The sequence below is a fragment of the Silene latifolia genome, chromosome 10 (assembly GCF_048544455.1).
Source record: "Silene latifolia isolate original U9 population chromosome 10, ASM4854445v1, whole genome shotgun sequence".
NCBI lineage: Eukaryota > Viridiplantae > Streptophyta > Magnoliopsida > Caryophyllales > Caryophyllaceae > Silene > Silene latifolia.
The window spans coordinates 156,513,818-156,533,933 of record NC_133535.1 but is presented as its reverse complement, the minus strand read 5'-3'; the positions used below and the strand labels follow the sequence as shown (position 1 = coordinate 156,533,933).

Here is a 20,116-nt window from a genome sequence, read left to right as displayed (position 1 = left end):
ACTTTAGTAAGCCAATTTTACATTTTTTTTTTCACACGTCTAGTGTATAATCGGCATATTCGGCAAGTCCACCATTCATTCTACGAACCATTAACTCTAATTTTGGCGCCAAAACCGCTAAAGTTCTTCCCTCTTTCAATTGCTGTGAGTTTTTCTGTTGTTTTTAATTTGACCTAAATTCACAATTGAATCTTTCTCAACAATTAGAATAATCAATAACTTATCATATTTGATTCTTTGTTGCATCAAATTATTCCAATATGCTTGATGTCAATTTTTTCTCCGCATCGATTGTAGTCTATCTATGATAGTATTAGGGTTCATGCATGCTCACAATTTCGGAATATCTTATGTCCTAATTTAGGATTTTCCTGTGATTTTAGTTTAAGAAGCTTTTAATATTTTCATACTCAATGTGTTTTAAATTACTCCTTCCCCCTCATTCATTTATTTACCTTTATATTCTTTGTGAGAGTATTTTAATCAAAGGTAAATAAATGATTGAGACGGTGGAAGTACATATTTCTAATGTTTTTGCCCAGTTGCCCTTGAATCTTGATTGGGTAATAAACAGTGTTTTGGGTAAGAAATAGTAAAGTGAGAGCTAGGAATTGTGAACAATAACATTATCCTAGTGTCTTCCTGTAAATTGCGGGTAATGGGTTTTGGATGTACGCAATATTGCCCTTATGTTAGCATTACAAAGAGGCTATTTCCGACCAAAAATGGAAAATACATTGAAAATTGGCATTGAGAATTGTATCAAATGACTCCTACTTCATAATAATAATTTATCGAGAGTAATAAATAATCTCCTTGTTCTTGATGCAATTTTCATCTTAGGTTACTAAAAAAACAACCTCTTTGTATTACATCTGACCCATCTTACCTCGCAATTTGCTGGAGCCATTATGGCACTGGGGTAATGCTGTTGTTATAATAAATGATCTGCTTGCGGCCGTGTCCTATTAATGATAGGGGATAGACAAGTAAGGTAGGAAAGGAGCAGGAAAAGGCTTAATGCATGAAATGCCTAAATTTTGTAGGACACTTCCAATGCAATTATCTGCTTATCTATTATTGGGTGATGTTGCAGTTAGTTATCATAATTCATATCATTGTCGGACTTGCATCAGCTTCCCCAAATGGCTTTAAGACATGTTGCCATGTGATTTAATCTCGATCATCAATTTAATCGCGGTACTGTGATGTGGGGTTAGTTTAGTCATCTAATAATCAATTTGTATTGGAAATCTCTTTTATAGTCTAATCTTTTCATGTCTGATGAGAATTAAGTAGATGTTTCATAAATTTTTCGACGATTGTAATTGCTACAGCCTTACAGGTGTTACTGATGCTATTTCTGATAGCAACATATCTAAAAAAACATTGTACTGATAACCGACTGCAATGCTTAGCTTCTTTCTCATTTTTGTTTGCAGTTGTCAGATCAGCTGAAAGGCCTTAAGATCTGTTCCTTAGCCCCATGTACATCTTGAGTACTGAACTTTCTGGCTTTCTGCTTTACCTGCACAGTTTTTATAGCACCACGACACCTGTAGTGAAACAAAAATACTCCCTCCATTCCAATCATTTGTTTACATTTTCTATTCTTTGTGAGGAGGTATTTGCATCAAAGGCAAACAAATGAATGGGACGGAGTGAGTAAAATTTTATGCTGTAAATTTTGGCCCTTATAAGCTGGAAATATAATTTCACTGATTGGTTGTAATAAACATTTTCAGCAGGCAATGGATCATTGTATTGTATTCATTGATGTGTCCTTGAAATCTGATTTATTTTTTTAGCTAAAATTTTCGAGTATCAGTCATCTGTTCTCCAGTCGACTTCATTTTGAGCATGAACTCCGTGGATCAAAAGTTCATAAAATTATTCGGGTTTTTATTATTATCGGTTTCTCACTTGTGTTTTGTTTCTATTTTGTATGTTTGTGTTCATTCCGTGATTGTGATGATTTCATTCTTGCGGAAATACAGCATACAGACATGATAAAACATTAAAACCCAATTCTGAGCTACATTTCTGTTCTTTACTATTATTGCTTGTTAGGTAGTATCAGATGGTAAACTTGGACCTATGCAACAAGCAGATCTCCTCAGCACTTGTAGACTTATATGGAGTCGAGACAGACGCTGGAATGTCCATGTTATTTTACAAATTCGATGAAGTTTTGACATTTTTTTGCTCCCGACAGGTGACATGATCACAAGTTAAAACTGATATCAAGACCCGTATGGATCAAACACCTCCCTCGACTAGTACTACTATTATAAAAAACTATATGCTTTAAAATCCTTCTTCCAGATGGTTGATTGCATATCATTGTTGAGCTGGGAGAGGAGCCGTCTCCTATTTTTTGCCTCAAGATCCGCCACTCATGACTCAGGTATGAGAAGCGTTTCCTAAGAGATAATTTTACTAAAAAACATCATATGATCGAATGTATGCTACAACTTGCAAGGATAACCTTGCTTGTAGACTTAAAATAAGTTCATTCTTCAATTAGTAAACTTGAGATGAACACAGGCCATTAGTTGATGAATTTCTTTCAGATGAACCTATACAAAATCCGAATTTAGTTTTTCTTTGAAACCCATTAATTTTGTGTACCCTTTACTCTATACCACTTTAAATGCCTTCCTAATTGTAAACTTTTCATAAAGCGAATTTCGTTTGGCATCCCCGTGTTCATACCTATAATTGATTGAGTGAGACTGTACATGGCCTTCCTGTTAGGCTGAGGTACTTGACTTCAAAAACATTCGATAGCGAATTTGATGTTATATGCCTATCTATGAAGATTTATTGCTTCATTGATGTTGGAATCATGAAGATATCTCTCTTTAAACATATTGTTTTAAGTAACTTTCGTCTAACGGTCCTTCTTTATAGGCTTGGTCATTGTTCCTCTCTTTACTGGACAACCAGGGGACCCCTGTCTGCTGGTTTTGGTGTTTTAGGCCATCTTCAATTACAATTAAAATGTAAGTTATGTCTTCTTTTGTTCATTTGATAATTTAGTATATCTTCGATATTGAATTATATATGGAAGAAAATTCAGCACCACTAGAACAAGTTTTTGGATGTTTATAATATATGAAATCTCTTGCGGAGACAAAATTGATATTTCTTTCGTTATCAGATTCTTAATATTCAATCGCGTGTTGAGATGAATACGTATTACATTAAATGAATGCGAACAATTGAACATAAATGTCCTTAAAGGCTTAAAGTTGTGTCCATGAAATTAAGAAATGAGCCTGCTAACATGTAAAACCATTTTAAGCCTCTGATAAACTTTTTTTGACAGGTACATTGAACATATCTCTCTAACAGCCTGACTATCGGTATAAGCTTTTGGTTAACATGGTATTAAATTTGTCCAAGAGGTCTTGAGCTCGATTTTTGGCTGCCTTAAGGCGGCCCTTGCGTGAGGGGACGTATAGAAGGGTAAAATTGAGCTTAGCCTTTGGGTTCCAATAGTCCTTTCAGAAACCCAATCCCTTTTAGCTATGTGCCTCAATTTCAAGACTCTTGGTTTTAGCTATGTGCCCTTTTGTCATACAGCTTAGTTAGTAAAGACTTCGAGTCATGGTACTACTCATGACTGAATTCGTAACCCCTCAGCATCAAAATTACTCTTGTGAAAACTAATAATCGTTTTTGCAGCCAAAAGGGTTATTTGCACTTGTTCCTACTTCCTAGTATTCTGAATCTTTCAATTGCAGGCATATTTCAGGATCTATTCCAAAACATTCCACCTAGAGCACCATTGTTTGCTGCACCTGCACAAAGCGTTCAGCCGTCCGAATTCAAAGTTTCGCAGCAGGTGAGGTTATTAGTATATAAGATGGTAAGATCATTCACCCTTAATTGTCCTTTTTATTCATTAGAAATGATTTAGTGTACTTGAACTTATGATTATAACAGAACAAAAGCAGGTGATACAATCATCCCTATTTTGCCTAAGTTAAAGAGAATATAGTTGCTCTTTAGAAAAAGTTCAAAAGCATAAAACTTTGAACAATACCCTTCCCTAATTTTCTTTTGACAAAGAAAAAAAAATGTCGGAACATCATTTTTAACATACATCCCCTATATACTAAAAAGATTAACACATCTCCAAATTCTCCCGCTTAAATTTCCCGCCTAAATGGTATTCTACTAGATTATATTTATTTTCTAATTAATTAGTGTTCACCATCTATATTTACTATTAAACAATATTTATCTCCTAATTAATTTTATATCAATCATTGTTTAACTTTACATAAATAAGGCTAATAAAATATCTCCCTGGAATTATATATGCAAATTTTCTACCCTTTTCAAAATGGAGGTAAACTGTATTAGTTTAATGAATTATCAAATTCTTTTATATCTCTATCTAAAGTACCGTGCATTTGCACGGGAGCTATACTAGTTATACATTAACCTATCGACATTTCCGCCAAAAATCCTGCTATATCTTTTCATGTTCAATTGTTTAGCCATAATTATAGTTTTTGCATATTTTTACCAAATTGCTTATAAAGAGGCTCCTCCCTTGTAACAATAGAGATCGAGGTTGTTTCCGAATGACCCATAACTGAACTAACTAGATCCGTAAAGAGAAAAATGAGATTAATTAAACAAGAGTTGTACATCCTTTGTAGGTGCATGTGGGGTTGCAATATTCTGTTTTCTTTTCCCCTTTCACATTCAAAATATTTAATATAATTGTCCCATGTCATACACTCTCTTAAGTAATTATTGTATGTTCTTGTTGTTTGGCCTATATAATATGTGTGTGTATATATATGTCTAGATGAGTTCCATACCATGCAGTTTTCTGCTAGCTAACCCATACTTTCTATTATCAACTTCATTTCCTTTGTATTTTTCTGAAATTATTATTTCTCTCCTTACAAAATGGCCTTAACCGAAACATCTCAACCTCTTTCGATTGAAAGTTTCTCATACAGTTGGTTGATTAACTTAAAACCGTCTCTTATTGAGTCGTTAAGTGAGTCATTTAGGGCTGCCTTAGATTCATCTGAAGAATCTTCGTCGTCCTTCATTGAAATGGACCCTAACATGCCTCCTTCTAGGAGGTTTACAAAACCCGAAAGGGATTTTGACTTCAATGTTCATGTCTCAGAGCATTCTGCACCGGCTCTTGCACACGCTGATGAGATCTTCAGCAACGGTTACCTTCTGCCTCTTGTCGACTCCCCAAGAAGCACTCCTCATATGGCCTCGACTTCCTCATATCAACATAAGATTCAGTCTTCTTCTCTGAGACGGTGTAGGAGCTTACTGTCTCGGAAAATGTTTGAAAAATACTTGTACTCTTTATGCCCTTTTTTGGAGAAATTAAGGTTTTGCAGATCAAAGTCCAGACATAGAGGAAATGATAACAGAATATGGGCATCACCTTCACCGCGACCAAGTGTGTGTTCTTCTCCTGGTGATTGGAGACGGTCTTGCGACTCTGAGAGCTCGATTCACGAGGCCGTTCTTCATTGTAAACGTTCCTTTGGCAAGTAGTTCAAAATTCCTTCAAATATTTATGTTGGAGCCTCAAAGTATAGTTGCAGAAATTATAGGCAGAGGTGTATGTCCTTTTTAGGTCTGGGAAGACTAAGAAAAAAAGAATTATGCACATTTTTTTTCTTAATCTTCCCTTTTGGCTTAATTGGGATGAATATTTGTACAATTAGAGATTTCTTAATTGTATTTTTATGTAAAACTATACAAGAAATAATGAGGAATGATCAGTTCTCAATTGATTTGAGTACAAATTCTCTTTCGAGGATGTCTTAAATTTGGACCGTTTCTTTCTATGTTATGTGGTTTATCTACTGATAGCTATAATGACTATGTTGCAAGTTTAACGGTCTTAAGTAAGACCAATTTTTTTCGAGGTTAATAAATATAGTGCTCGATAATATTTTACTAAATGATGTCTATTATTCTATTTTAGCAACGTGCCTTAATCCAGGTTTGGTGTATGCTATATGTTCATGAAAAGAGGTTTCAGAACAAGTAGTTCTTGGTACTGGTCATGCAACTATTTGACATGTGCTCTTTTATGCTGTCTTCGATCTATATAGAAAAGCGGTAGGTTTTTTGAGAGAACGTCTTATGTGATGAGAACCATATATGGAGATCATCGTTTAATATACTATGGAGTACAAACTAACATACTCCGTAAGAAACAAGATAAATAAAGTAACAACCGATTATGTGATGAGAACCTGAGAGATCTTTTATTTGCATTATATATTGAGAAACCGTATTGAGATCTTTCTCGGACCCTCGCCTAGCGGGGACGCCATCGTGCACCGGGCTGTCCTTTTATTGAGAGATTGTATCGCACTAAATTTTGTGAATTAAAAGAGTTTGATTCATGGTTGACTTGCTCCTAATAATTAATGAAAACACAACTAGTAGAATTGATTTTCAATGATATCAAAAGTGAGTTGTGAGACTTGTGACCCATCATCACTGATTACTATGATGAGATATGGGTGCATTTGTTCAAATATACAAATTGAGGATTCCTTATCTTCCCTATTTTTGTTCAATAATAATGTGTTTCCACTATTTTGGCTATCTAGTACCTAATCAATTACCAAATTTGCATAGTCAATCAAGTTGTATGAGTTTTTTTTTTTTTTTTTGGATTTGTTGACGGATTCAAACCCAGGTTATGAGTACAGCTCTTATTACTTAACCAATTATGATAGTTCACATTTACTATTATACTAGATTTCATGCCCGGCCGTTGGCCGGGTCATTTCGAAATAATGATCTGTTTTTGGAACGATTTTTTACCTCTTTGTGTGCATGGTTGTTATTAAAAAAGACTAACGTGATTATTGTTTTTTTAAGATAAACCACTTTTGAGTAATGATTGATGTTAATATAATTTTCAATAATTCTTTCTATGGGTGCCAGTTTAACAAAATAAAGAAGACTTGAATGTGTTTAAATGCGAGAAAGTGGGTACAACTTGTATTTACACACATTTTGGTACTAATATGAGCTAGAGTTATAACTTATCAATCAATATTGATGTATAATATATACGTTGAATATAATATCCATATGTTAATCTAACAATATTACTTCCACTATAATTCATACGAAAATATTGTTGAGAATATATCATGATAAATTAGAGTTGGAACTCATATTTACCCTAATTAGTGAAATAATCTTGAAAATCTTTCCTTACTTAGCTTATTATCATGTGCCCTAAGGGCACATGTTAAAAAAATCCGTACTCAACTTCTAAGTTCATTAGGTAACAATACTTTGTATTATCTCATAATTTAATTTTACTTTATTGTGATTATTTATTATTCATATTTTTTTTAGTAGTTTACAAAACTATTGAAAAAAGTACTTACTAATAATTATTTTATAAATATTTTTTTATGTTTAAATATAGTGAGGCGTTTTAGTGAATTTGGAGACTACCACATCGTCAAAAAAGTCATAAATATTAATTTTAAATGGCTATTCAAACCAAATGACCCAAAAAAAAAAAACCAACTTAAATTTAAATGTATATTTTCTATACTAACAAATAAAAATAAATTGTTACACTTTCTTACAAAATAGGTAGTAATTTAATACAAAGCACTCTTTTTTTTAGTACTACCTCCGATTTGTCACATCTCTAAATCATGTATAAGGAGTATATTAATAAAACAAAAAGAATTTTTTGAGTATATTAATAAAACAAAAAGAATTTTTTGAGTCGGAGATAGTATGATTTATTTGCCAATCAATCTCTTTTACTATACTGATTCATAAGTGAGGTGACTTATAAATAAATCTGTGTATGTATACTAAAGTATAACAGAAAAGATGAAGACGAAATGAGGAACAAATTAAACCTAAAAGTGAAAGATGTATACTGATGAGTGTAATGTAGTAATAACACAAGGTTATACTTTTATTTTATTTGTTTGGTTTGCTTTTCCGCAAAAATTCTACCGTCCTCCCGGAGGACGGTACTCCTCACACACAAACACAATCCACCCAAGCGGAATATTATAATGGCTTGTATGTGAGGAGTACCGTCCTCCGAGAGGACGGTAGAATTACTCGCTTTTCCGTAAATTTTTTGATACGATTATTAGATACAAACTCTTTAAATTGATACGATTATTAGATTAACATTATCCTGGTATATTTATGTTATATTATAATAAAATAAAAATATTATAATAGAAATGGAGTATCTTATATTTAGGGTTACAGTAATATTATCAGTAAAGTGAGTGGAGTTTCTAATATCACAAGATTGTTTGCGACTACCAATATCCTATCATTATTATCTGAAGTACGACTTTTACCGAAAACTAAAATTAAAAACCAAACATACTAAAACAATCTATGAAAATCTTATTATTGAATTCCAGTATCATTGAACTAATGAACCAAACATGGATATATAAAAGCAATACATGTAAAATATCACCATTCAATGCTATAGACTATGGAGGACTACTTCTTACATTATTAGATCGGATTTTCACGGTAATGCTCCTGAATCTTGACTTTTAATACTGTCTTTCACTCTTTCCTCATAAAATATACCTTGATTTTAAGCTGCCTGAAAAAAGAAAGATTATTAAAAATCATAATAAAGAAAAAGGAAATATAATAAATTTACGCATTAAGAGTACACAATAAATTATGTCTAAAAAACGACATGGCATAGGGGAATAGGGCAAGGGATATAATATGCATGCAAAATTTCATATAAAAACAATTCTAGACGTAGGGCACATATTTATATATGTATAATGGTGAAGAATTATAACTTCATACAACTTCTAGTTGTAGAGAGCATCTATATTACGTAGTGCAAAACTAAACTACAAATAATTAAGTAATTAGAATATTATAATATGTCTAGGTTACACTAATGCTTATATATTATCTCTTATTAATTATTAATTAATTTATTATAATTTATTAAACAAAAGCAGTAGCCAATGAAATTAAACAATTAAGTAATTAGAATATTATAATATGTCTAGGTTACACTAATGCTTATATATTATCTCTTATTAATTATTAATTAATTTATTATAATTTATTAAACAAAAGCAGTAGCCAATGAAATTAAACCAAAACAATAGCCAATGAAATCGCTTCAAAAGTTCCTCTTTTAAGTATATATATTGATGAGAAATTAGATATTCGACTACTATTAATTTATTATAGTTTAGTGACTGAACTATGACTTGGAATTAAGGATTTGAAATACTTATCAAAGATTTCATATCAATAATCGAGTAATTTTAAAAAAATCAATAAATTAACGAAAAGAATCTTATGATCATGCTTTAGGGGTGGGAGGGAGATGGCTTTGACAAGGTGAGATATATTTGCATTTGTATAATTTGGTTGGGTTGATTTTGAACTAAGCAAGATCACAAGGGCGAAAAAAGTTTTCTTCTTATGCTATAAAAACGTTGCTTCAAGGTCTCGAACCCTAGTTCTCGCCTTACGGAAAATATCCACTATAAATTTTATTTTCATTATAAATTTTGATAAATTGGCCCGATATATGATCAATTATAAAATTCATCCGAGCAAAATTTGAACTAAGATGATACTTAACCTTTATTGTCAATTCAAACTTTGAATCTTTGATTACTTGACAAAGAATGTTGTAAGCTTTCACTAACAACAGTTAATGTACCTTAACAAATTCACTAAAAACAAGTGTACACCTTCATTTTTGTAAAGTGAAGTTACACATTTCACTCTCACAATCTTGGATAACAAACCATTTAGGCTTTAGCAAAAAAGAAATTACTATTAGCTATAAACTCTTTCAACTTTCTCATCCACAATTTAATTGGCTTATCCTAGTTGTTTGGATTGTATTTTATTTACTTGGTCAACAATGGTCCCTCCTTGACAAGCCAAAATAGGACCTCATGGAGTCATGGTTTACTTCTACTCCGTATAATTTAAGTCGACTTTGGCTCAGTTCCTTTGAAATTAACTTTGCTAAATATTTTTGAACTGAGCTTATAGATAGAATTTGAACTTTTCTGAACTGAAATTATAGAAGCTAAATTAAACTGAACTAAACTTGTAGGATTTAAATTAAATTGAATTGAACTTAGAGAATCTGAATTTTACTAAATTGAACTTATAGGATCTACATTAAACCTCAAAGAAATGACTTTAAGACCAAAATGCCTTATCTGGTAGCAACAATAACAGTAGTATGAATTTAAAACTTGATTATTTACGTTAGAATTCACATTTTTTTTTTGATGACGAGAGGGTTGAATCTCCCCGGGCCCATGCATTTCCGCACCACCCCTTTCGGGGTTGCAGTGGCCAAGTGATCATCGCCCCACTGGTAGTCGAACCCGAGACTTCTCAACTCCTGCACTTTTGCAAGATTTAAGGTTTAACCCGGCTACCACTGGACTAACACCACTTAGTTTAGAATTCACAATTTAATTGTAAAAAGTTTGTATGAACTCGAAACTCAATTATTTATGAGAAAATATTCATTTTTTAATTGTAAAATCTGTTCCATATCGTCATGTATATTAAATTCGATACGTAAAATGACGTGTTTATTTTTTTGGCTTATAGTAAATGCACAAAAGTCAAAATTTATAGATCAAATAGGGGACCTCCCGACATAGGCCAATGGTACGTGAAAAAAAACAACTAGATTTTCACATGTAACAAGCAAGATGAAGGAAACATAGACAAATTTTGCTACCATATATTCCAAAACTGTTGATAATGTTTGATTTATAACATTTGTCATTTCTAAATTTTCTTATTTTTTAATTATTATCTTTCTGTTTTTATATAACATTTTGCATCTAAAAAACGTAATGTAAGAGACCAATACTTTTTTTTTTTCTCAATTTGTTTGCTTATTAGTTAGGCTTGGTTTATAGGGGACCAAAATCTTATTGTATAATAATATCATGCATTTTTGTTAATACTTGTTGCTCTTATCGATTCTATGGTCAGTGTCAGGGACGGACCAAGAAATAAAATTTTGAGATAGCAAATTTTTCTCATATTGTTTTATGCTTACATTAAGGTTTCATATTAAAAAAAATTAGCAGTAAAAATCAATAATTTTAACTATTTTTTGAGAGTTTGGATTAATGAGTGCTATCCCTTATTACTGGCTAAGCGTTCATCTAGTCATTGTTGAAAGTTGACACATTGAGTACGGCCATCCAAGTAGTTGATACCCCGTATATTGTAGGGTTGCTTATTGATGGGATTTCAAAAATTTAATACCGTCAATTTATTAATTTTGGTCCAGAGTATAAATGTTTCTTTAGTTCTTGACAAATTAATTAATGATATTTGGCTTTTTGAGTCGGTGTTATTACAGTAAGTTTATAGACTATCATCAATGACGCTTGATTTATAGTTAGGGGTCAAAAATTTTCTAAAATAAATAATTTCGGAAAATTTAGTTAGAATTTTTGTCCCTACTAACTTTTCCAGCTATGTAACCTAAGATAACAAAAAAAAAATATATTGAAAATTGAGGTACGTACCATTGTACCAATGTACTACACTACTACCCCCATATATTATTCTTTTTCAAGAAATAATCTAGGACACTTTCGAATAACGTGTGACATTGCGACCATGGTTGATAGCTATAATAAGTCTTGTGTTAAGCGTTACTCCATATAAATGGTATATATAAATATATACGGAGTAATACATAATGGAGTATATATTTTGGAATATTAATAAAATTATTAATTTAATTAAATGTTTAAAAAGTCTTCTGTTTTTTTTGAAAGTGTCATTATAACTATTTTTTTTTTGGTACAAATTATAACTAATTTTCTAGTATTATACGATTATCCATATTAATTTTAGTACATTTGTCACCTACATTTTTTTTATATATTTCTTTCACCTGATTCAAGTGTATGTAGCAAACTTAAAATGTTATCTAAAGTACAAAATATTTTTTTTATAGGCAGAAAAATTGGGTGAACCAAATATACACGTAATTTCCAAAGACAAGATTTGTGGGATGTGAATGTGTCATATGTGATAATATCATAATATATCACCAAAGCAGTGGCGGAGCCAGATTTTTTTTGTTAGGAAGATAAAAAATTCCAACAAGGGCGAACTAGTAATGTCATAAAATAAACCTCAGAAAATTTCAAAAATTTTAACTAAGAATTTTGAAATTCTCAATTTTTTTTAGGGGCGAGCATTCCTGCTAATCCCCCTAAATCCGCTACCGCCAAAAGGCAAATGATAAGAGCAATGGAAAGATGAGATGTAAAGAAAAAATGTTTGAAAATTGGTGCATGGCACAAATTAGTGGCTTTCTTAATCGTTAAAAAGTGGGTCCTGCTATACGTCGTCGACAAATTACTAAATATCGTCGACAATTAACGTAAATTTCCAAGTTTGCCCTCCATATCATAACTCCATATCCGTCTCACCAAAATGCAATTTCCGTCTCAAAACACAAATGCAATTTCCGTCTCACTAAAACACAAGTCACCGTCTCACTAAAATATTTCAAACAAAAAAAGAAGTCGGGTTTTGTAATTAACAATATGAACGGGAACGATTTTAACAACGATTCCAACAATGAAGCTAGTAACGAGGTTAGTTTACGATTTAGTTTTGTTAAAAATTTATGTTTTATTATCGTTTGAATCCCGAATTAGGATAGATGCCATGAATGTAGACGGAATTATGATAGAATTTGTGACGGATTTATATGAAATAGCAATTGAAAAAAAAAAAAAAAAAAAATACATGGACTGGGCCTGGACGAAGAAATTTTTCGTCCAGCCCAGGTCTTGGACGAAAAATTCCTTCGTCCATAATGGGCCTTGGACGAAGGAATTTTTCGTCAAGACCCAAGACTGGAGACGAAAAATTCCTTCGTCAAGGCCCATTATGGACGAAGGAATTCTTCGTCAGTGCCCAACTCGCGTATATTTTTTTTTTTTTTTTTTTTTGATTTTTTTTTGTTTCCGACTCGTTTTGTATAAAATAATTAATTTCCGTCTTTGTATTAAAATTTTTTATTTTTTATAGTTTCCGACAATTCAAATAATTAATTTCCGTTATTTCCGACTCGTTGTGTATAAAATAATTAAATACCGTTTTTGTATTATAAAACAATTGAATTAATTAATTACCGTCTTTATATGAAATTGTTATCTTTAACATTTCCGACTCGTTTTGTATAAAATAACTTATTACCGTCTTTGTATTATTTTTATATTATTTTTTATTTACTTCGACTTGTTCCGTAGCAAATAATTAATTAATAACTAATTTATTGAAATGCGTGCGCAGGTGATTAACGATGGAGACGGTGTTGATTACTCGAGATCATTTACGACTACCGATTTTTTGCATCTAGTATTGAAGCGTTTAATTGGGCATATGAGATAGAACTCCGACTCGGGTTTGGTATAAAAAGAGCAAGCAACAAGAAAGTTGGTCGTAACACGAATTTGAGACAACGTTATTTTGTTTGTCGGATGGGTGGAAAAGGTCCCGTAAATAAGGATGCCGATTCTTTAATGAGGGGTAACACGGCTACCGCGTGGTGCAATTGCAAATTTTCAATGAAAGTTGTTGAATTAGAAGAGAATAAGTGGCAACTTGTGATGAGATCCGGGTTTCATAATCATGCTTTAACGTTGTATTGTGACGGATGGATACTTTGCAAAGCTTGATGACGAGGAGTTGGCTTTTATCGATGCCCAAGTTAGAGATCACGTTAGGCCGGCAATTATTAGTGCGGGCTTGCATCAGCGGAATCCGGAAAAGTCAAGACCTAATCGGCGACAAATCTACAATCGTTCTCGAAAGTAAGGGCCGAGGAAAGAGATGGGAGAAACCCGGACAACAGAGATGTTAGCACTTGCGGTTCAAAGATAAGTACGTTCATTATTGGGTCAGCGATCGGAGACCGATGAGCTAACCCACGTGTTCATGGCTCATCCGAAGCCGTTAAGATGTTTCGATCATACTATTATGTGGCATGAGATCGATTCCACGTACAAGACAAATGAATACCGTCTTCCGCTTGTTGAGATGGTTGGAGTCACACCCGTCGGGAAGAGCTTTGTCATCGCGTATGCTCTTGTGACGCATGAGTCCGAGGAGAAATATCTGTGGGTCCTACGGAAACCGAAGGCCCCGCTTTCAATGATGCCGTTCAACCTAATGCTATTGTTGCGATTGCGAGGAGGTTTGTTGAACGCGATCCCCATTGTTTTTCCCGATTCGTCTCACTTGCTATGTCTTTGGCATATATATTCTAACGTGGAGACGAAAGCACTTGATATCACGGATCAGGATAGTTGGGCTAAGCACGTCTCTTATAACTTGTTTACTGCGGTTGTCGAGGCGGAGACCGAAGATAAGTTTAATGTTGCGTGGGGCAAATTGGCAAGGGAATGGGCGGGAGTGGCGGGTTATATTGAGAGGCAATGGTTCCCGCACTTGGAAAAATGGGCCAAGTATAGAACGAACAAGATAAGTCATTTTGGGAATACTTCTACATCCCGGGTTGAGTCGGCTCATGCGAATTTGAAGAGATGGCTGAATAGCGCGAAACTGGCAGTTGATAGCATCTGGATTCGGTTTCATTCTTTGATGGAAACGCAACATGTTGAGATCCGACACTTGTTGGAGTTATCTAGAACGAAGCGGTTGACGGGGATTCAGAGATTATTTTCCAGACTTTTCTATAAAATATCAAAGAATGCCATCATTGAATTGCGTGAAGAATTCGAAAGGGGTGCCAAGATGACGGAAGATGCCTTGATGATCGATTGCGGTTGTGTAAAGGCTACTACACTTGGTTTGTTATGTGCTTGTTCACTTCATCGCATTGCTAGAAACGGATCTCGGGTTTCTGTTGATGTGTTACATGCATTTTGGAGGAAGTTGGAGTACGATGGTTCGGAGGCAATGCCGACTTGTGACGATGATCGATTGGAGGAGTTATTCGATGAAATTCGGAATGCAGATCCGAGTATGAGATCATCCATGTTCGATGCCCTTTACTCTCAGATACATCCGCAAGAGGAGGATGTAAACGAGCCTCGGGTGAACGAGAACCCTAGAGGACGTCCGAGTAGGGGAACTCGTAGAGATCCGTCCGCCGTTGAGCATGCACGGGTTCGTGTTCGAGTAGGTACTCCGTCTTCCCAACGTACTCCGTCTAGTACCCCCCGTTCTACTCCGACGGTTCCTGTTACTCCGTCGTCTACTCCCCGTTCTACTCCGTCGGTACGTTTTACTCCGTATAGAACCCCCTGGTCCACTCAAACGGGCCCCGGTACACCGTCTACCACTGCTACCACGACTACGGGGAGTTTCGGCACAACGTATTGCGCACCTCTTGAGGTCGACTACACCATTGGTGATTTGAGGTATTTTCCTTATCGTGACTTCCTGCCTTCATTTTTTCACGAGTATGTAGAAGCATGGTTTAATCCTTACGGAGACGGTCATTGTGGTTTTCGAGTTATCTCACATGCTCTTCGAGGTGACCAATCTCATTTCACGATGGCTAGAACATATTTACTTAGGGAAATTCGTAGTCCCGATTACCGTGATCATATCTATGGCCCAGCGAGATTTGATGCGGAGGTAGCTAGAATTACATTTATGGATCAGATACCGTGTGGCTCGGGTCATTGGATGGACGGTTTCGATCTATATGGTTATGCTACGATGTACAATTGGGTGATATGTTGTATTTCTGCATTTGACGATCGAGAAAGTCAGCGACATTGGAATGGTAGTTTTACTTATTTGCCTTTACGAGCCCCCCCCCGGAGTACGTACCCCATATGGTGTCTTATGGGTATTACATGCGGGAAACCAGTATTTGCGGCTCCGGGTACGCCCCTTGTCACCTATGCCTCCATTAGCCCCTTGTTGGGTACATGATGCAAGTGTAGCTCATTATAATGGCCTGTATCGACATCAGTTTCGTGTATGGCGCGATTTCGCGAGTTCATCTTAGCTTTTATTTGTCCGATTATTGTATCTTTTATATTATATATCCGAATATTGTACCTTATATTTTATTTTATTTTATTTATCCGATTATTGTAGTTTATTATCTTCTGCATCCGATTAAATGACTTAAAATGTAATTTAATTAAAACAATCCTTAAAACACAATTTGACATATTTTAATTAAAACATTCCTTAAAACGCGTTTTGACATAATTAAAACATAAATCAATAAAAACATAATTAAAACATACCATACCCTAAATACCAAACCCTAAATAGCTAACCCTAAACCCTAAACCCCAAACCCCAAATCCCAAACCCTAAACCCTAAACCCCAAACCCCAAACCCCAAATCCCAAACCCTAAACCCTAAACCCCAAACCCCAAACCCCAAACCCTAAACCCTAAACCCCAAACCCCAAACCCCAAACCCCGAACTTAATTATCTTCCGATGATGAAGATGACGATTCCTTATCTTCTTCATGATCTTGAATCTCAATTTCTTCAGGTTGGGTAGACATATATTGAGTCAACAAATCATTCAAGTAGAGATAAAGAATTCCTTGCCCCGGACTCTACCAAAGACATAAGTCTGATAGTCTTGGGTAATCGATCACGGTGAGAATGCGCTCAAAATATGTAAAGATATCACTTTTCAACCTACGAAACTCCCACATCTTCTCGTTTAGTACTTCATCAGAAACAACCTCATCTCTAACTGCTGGAGTTATAACATGATCCGGGTTTCCTTGTAAAATTATACAGAGGGTCCCAATTGGAGGTTCTTCAAGCATGTGCCATACAGTGTCACTGGGAACCACTGATTCAAGACGCTCAATTAGAATTGGTAAATTTTGAACAATTAAATCGATTCTTATTTGATAAACTCTGATTTTTTGAGCATTTGTGAGAACCATTTTAGGATTGGATGTTGTGAGTGAATAATTAGTATTGTAGTGAGTGAAGATGATTTGGATGTTGTGATTGAAATTGACATAGAATGGCCTATTTATAACCTATTAATTGTAACGGTTATTTTTGAATTACAACGGTTATTTTGAATTATAACGGCTATTTTGAATTATAACGGTAAAATTTGAATTATAACGGTAAAATTTGAATTATAACGGCTGTTTTTGAATTGTAACGGTTATTTTTGAATTATAACGGTTATTTTTGAATTATAACGGATATTTTTGAATTATAACGGTAACATTTGAATTATAACGGCTATTTTTGAATTATAACGGCTATTTTGAATTATAACGGTCACATTTGAATTATAACGGCTATTTTTGAATTATAACGGTAAAATTTGAATTATAACGGTCACATTTTTCCCTATATAAACATCTACATAATGTTGTAATTTTGCACTCATCTTCAACCTTTTCTATTTTCCAATCATCTTCATCATCTTCCATTTTCTTCTTCAAATCTTTACTTATGTCAACATCATCCTCAATGTGGGGAACCCGACCAATTGAAGGCCTTGATTTTAAGAATCAAATTTGCAATCGTTGCCAAAGAAACGCTATCATCAAGATTTAGGAATTCACTACTAATCCGAAGAAAGCTTTTTTAAGTGCGTACCTTGCGATCATTTTGTGTCGTGGTTGGCTGAAGATCATTTAACAATAACAAAAAAGTTGAATATAGCATGTCAAGATGAAGGTGATGATGCATCAAGTGGAAATGTCATGAAAGAGCAAGTGATAGGTATAAAAAAGGAGATTTCGGAAATGACAAGGATGATGAAGTTTTATTTCAAGTGTATCTTGTATTTGTTTGTTTTCATTATGTTGGCCATTGTCATGAAGTAGTTACTATTTCCAGAAATGTATGAATTTGCATCAGTTGCTATGTATTCAAGAAATTTAAGAAATTTAAGAAATTTCAGAATTTAAAACCGTCATGTTTTTTGAAATAAACAACGTTCAAATAGTCAACTAACATAATCATCCAACATAAAAAATGTCTTCAAAAACGTACAACATAAAAGAAAACAAACACAAACTAGTCTCCCGACTACTTATCATCCTCTTGCTCGCTATCAGTGTACACACCATATGATCTACGCTGAACAACATCACCGGGTGTTTGACGAGGTCCTCGCTGACGTATGATATCCCCAGCCCTCGCAATCAATGGGTCGATGTTCTTCATCATCTTGCGGAAGAAGGCAAGCTGTTTCTTGTCATCCTTAATTTTTTTGGCCTCGTAAAACTGAAACATTAAAGCACGTGCAGTCTGCAAATTGACAAGAACAACTAAATAAACATTATCGAGGAACAGTAAGAAAGTTAAACAATTATTACAACAACTGTAAGTAATATTATTACCTCAGCAGGAATATCAAAATCATCATGTGGCGCGGGGGCATCATGGTGGTCGGGATCAATGATGAACCGGTGAGAATTCCCATTATACCAAGCCTCATAATCTGGCTCCGTCTCACCCGGGAAACTAACTGGTCTCGATTTACGAGAAAGCTGAACCACGTGATCCTCTCAGCAATCCCAAAGATGATCAGTCTCCGCAACCCCAACCCTAACCTCGTACCCTATCCCCGAAGCTGGACGATGCGCTGTCAATCTCATAATGGGATTGTGTATGATCTGCACATACCCAAACGTCGTAAACACCGATCAGTGGTACGGCTCCGCTATGTCCATGAAACGAATACAACCAGTATACAAAGTACGAGGATGATACTCCCCGACGCGGCCCGTACGGATCCCACCTAATGGAAGCACAAGTAAGACCATCTAACAACCTCCGATACTCCAACAATTTCTCCGCATTTTGAGCGAAGGGACCAACGGATCTCCAAGAACACGACCGAGGCTGAGTAGGGTCAATTCTTTGAAGGTGGACCGGTCCGAACATAGGAAAATACTCATAGATCCACGATTGCAACAAAGTCAAGCAACCACCAATAGTCTTCACACAAGCACGTGAAGCCCACCCCAATTGTCGGTACATGAAGGCAAGTACACCGGCTCCCCCCAGCGTAGTCGTGTACACCATCAGCATCATACACTAAAGGAAACAACTGAGGACGACACCTATCACCTGATTTGTCGACAAAAAGTGTCGACCCCAACACCATGACCAAAAACCCCCGAGCAAAAACAACATCACAATTAGCTCTCGCCGTTTCACAACCGCATCTACCAATATACCCCTACTCTTGCAAATAGGGACCTTCTTCTTAGAGTTTAACGGCAACCTCAACTGCTCTGATGAAATCCCAAAAAAGCCACAAACATACATAAGGGGATCCACCAACGTCCCGTCATTACTCTCCACCTTACAACAGTTACCATCAACCCGAACACCTAAGATCTGCGCAACATCGTGAAGGAGTATGGACATCTCCCCAAAAGGCATGTGAAAACTGTTGGTGTCGGGTTGCCATCTCTCAACAAAAGCAGAAATAAGGGGCATGTTATAATTCTCGGCCATGGAATCTAATAGGTGAGAAAGACCGGTCTGGTCATAAATAGTCTTAAGCACGTAGGAGGAGTTGCCAACAACTCAACAACCTCGTCTTACCAAACCGGTGGTAACCGTCAAACCGGGTCGACCGACCTCATTAGGAGTCGACCATAAGGTGTTGGCAATGTGGCTCCCAAAGCTAGGAATCACGTGGGGAAAGTCGGGACCACCAGAACACGATGATCGATCAACCAAGAGACATCCTTACCCGACTTCTTCTTCGGAGCCACCACACTACTAGAACTACCATCCGGCCTCCGCTGAAACGCCCCTCCTCCTTCCGTCTACGTGGCACCCTACGCACTCGCTCAATACCCGCCTCCTCCTCACCTATCACATCACTGGGACCGAACCAGCTCCTCCTCCACCCGCTCATCGGTCCACGAATCGGACTACCATCTCCAACCTCGGACTCAAACCGGAGCCCCTTTCGAGCTCGAACGTGACGGTCATTTCCTCCACCGGCCATCTATTCCAAAAAATAAAACAAAGAATTTATAAATATAAGTTTAAGTAAATTAAAAATTTAAAAAAAAAACAAAATAACCCGGA

The 20,116-nt window shown here is 35.3% G+C and overlaps 2 protein-coding genes across 2 annotated transcripts in view; both read left to right on the top strand.

Moving 5' to 3' along the window:
• The window catches only part of LOC141606511 (jasmonate-induced protein homolog), a 182,271-nt gene that overhangs the window by 111,520 nt on the left and 50,635 nt on the right, over positions 1 to 20,116 (top strand). The window lies entirely within an intron of this gene.
• Positions 4,833 to 5,665, top strand: LOC141606499 (putative membrane-associated kinase regulator 6). The gene has a single exon (XM_074425647.1). The coding sequence runs from the start codon at positions 4,933 to 4,935 to the stop codon at positions 5,548 to 5,550; it is 618 nt and encodes a 205-aa protein (XP_074281748.1). The 5' UTR covers positions 4,833 to 4,932; the 3' UTR covers positions 5,551 to 5,665.

Bases quoted from the DNA above. Each gene is read 5' to 3' on its own strand.
- LOC141606499 (XM_074425647.1), top strand. From the start codon at position 4,933: ATGGCCTTAACCGAAACATCTCAACCTCTTTCGATTGAAAGTTTCTCA.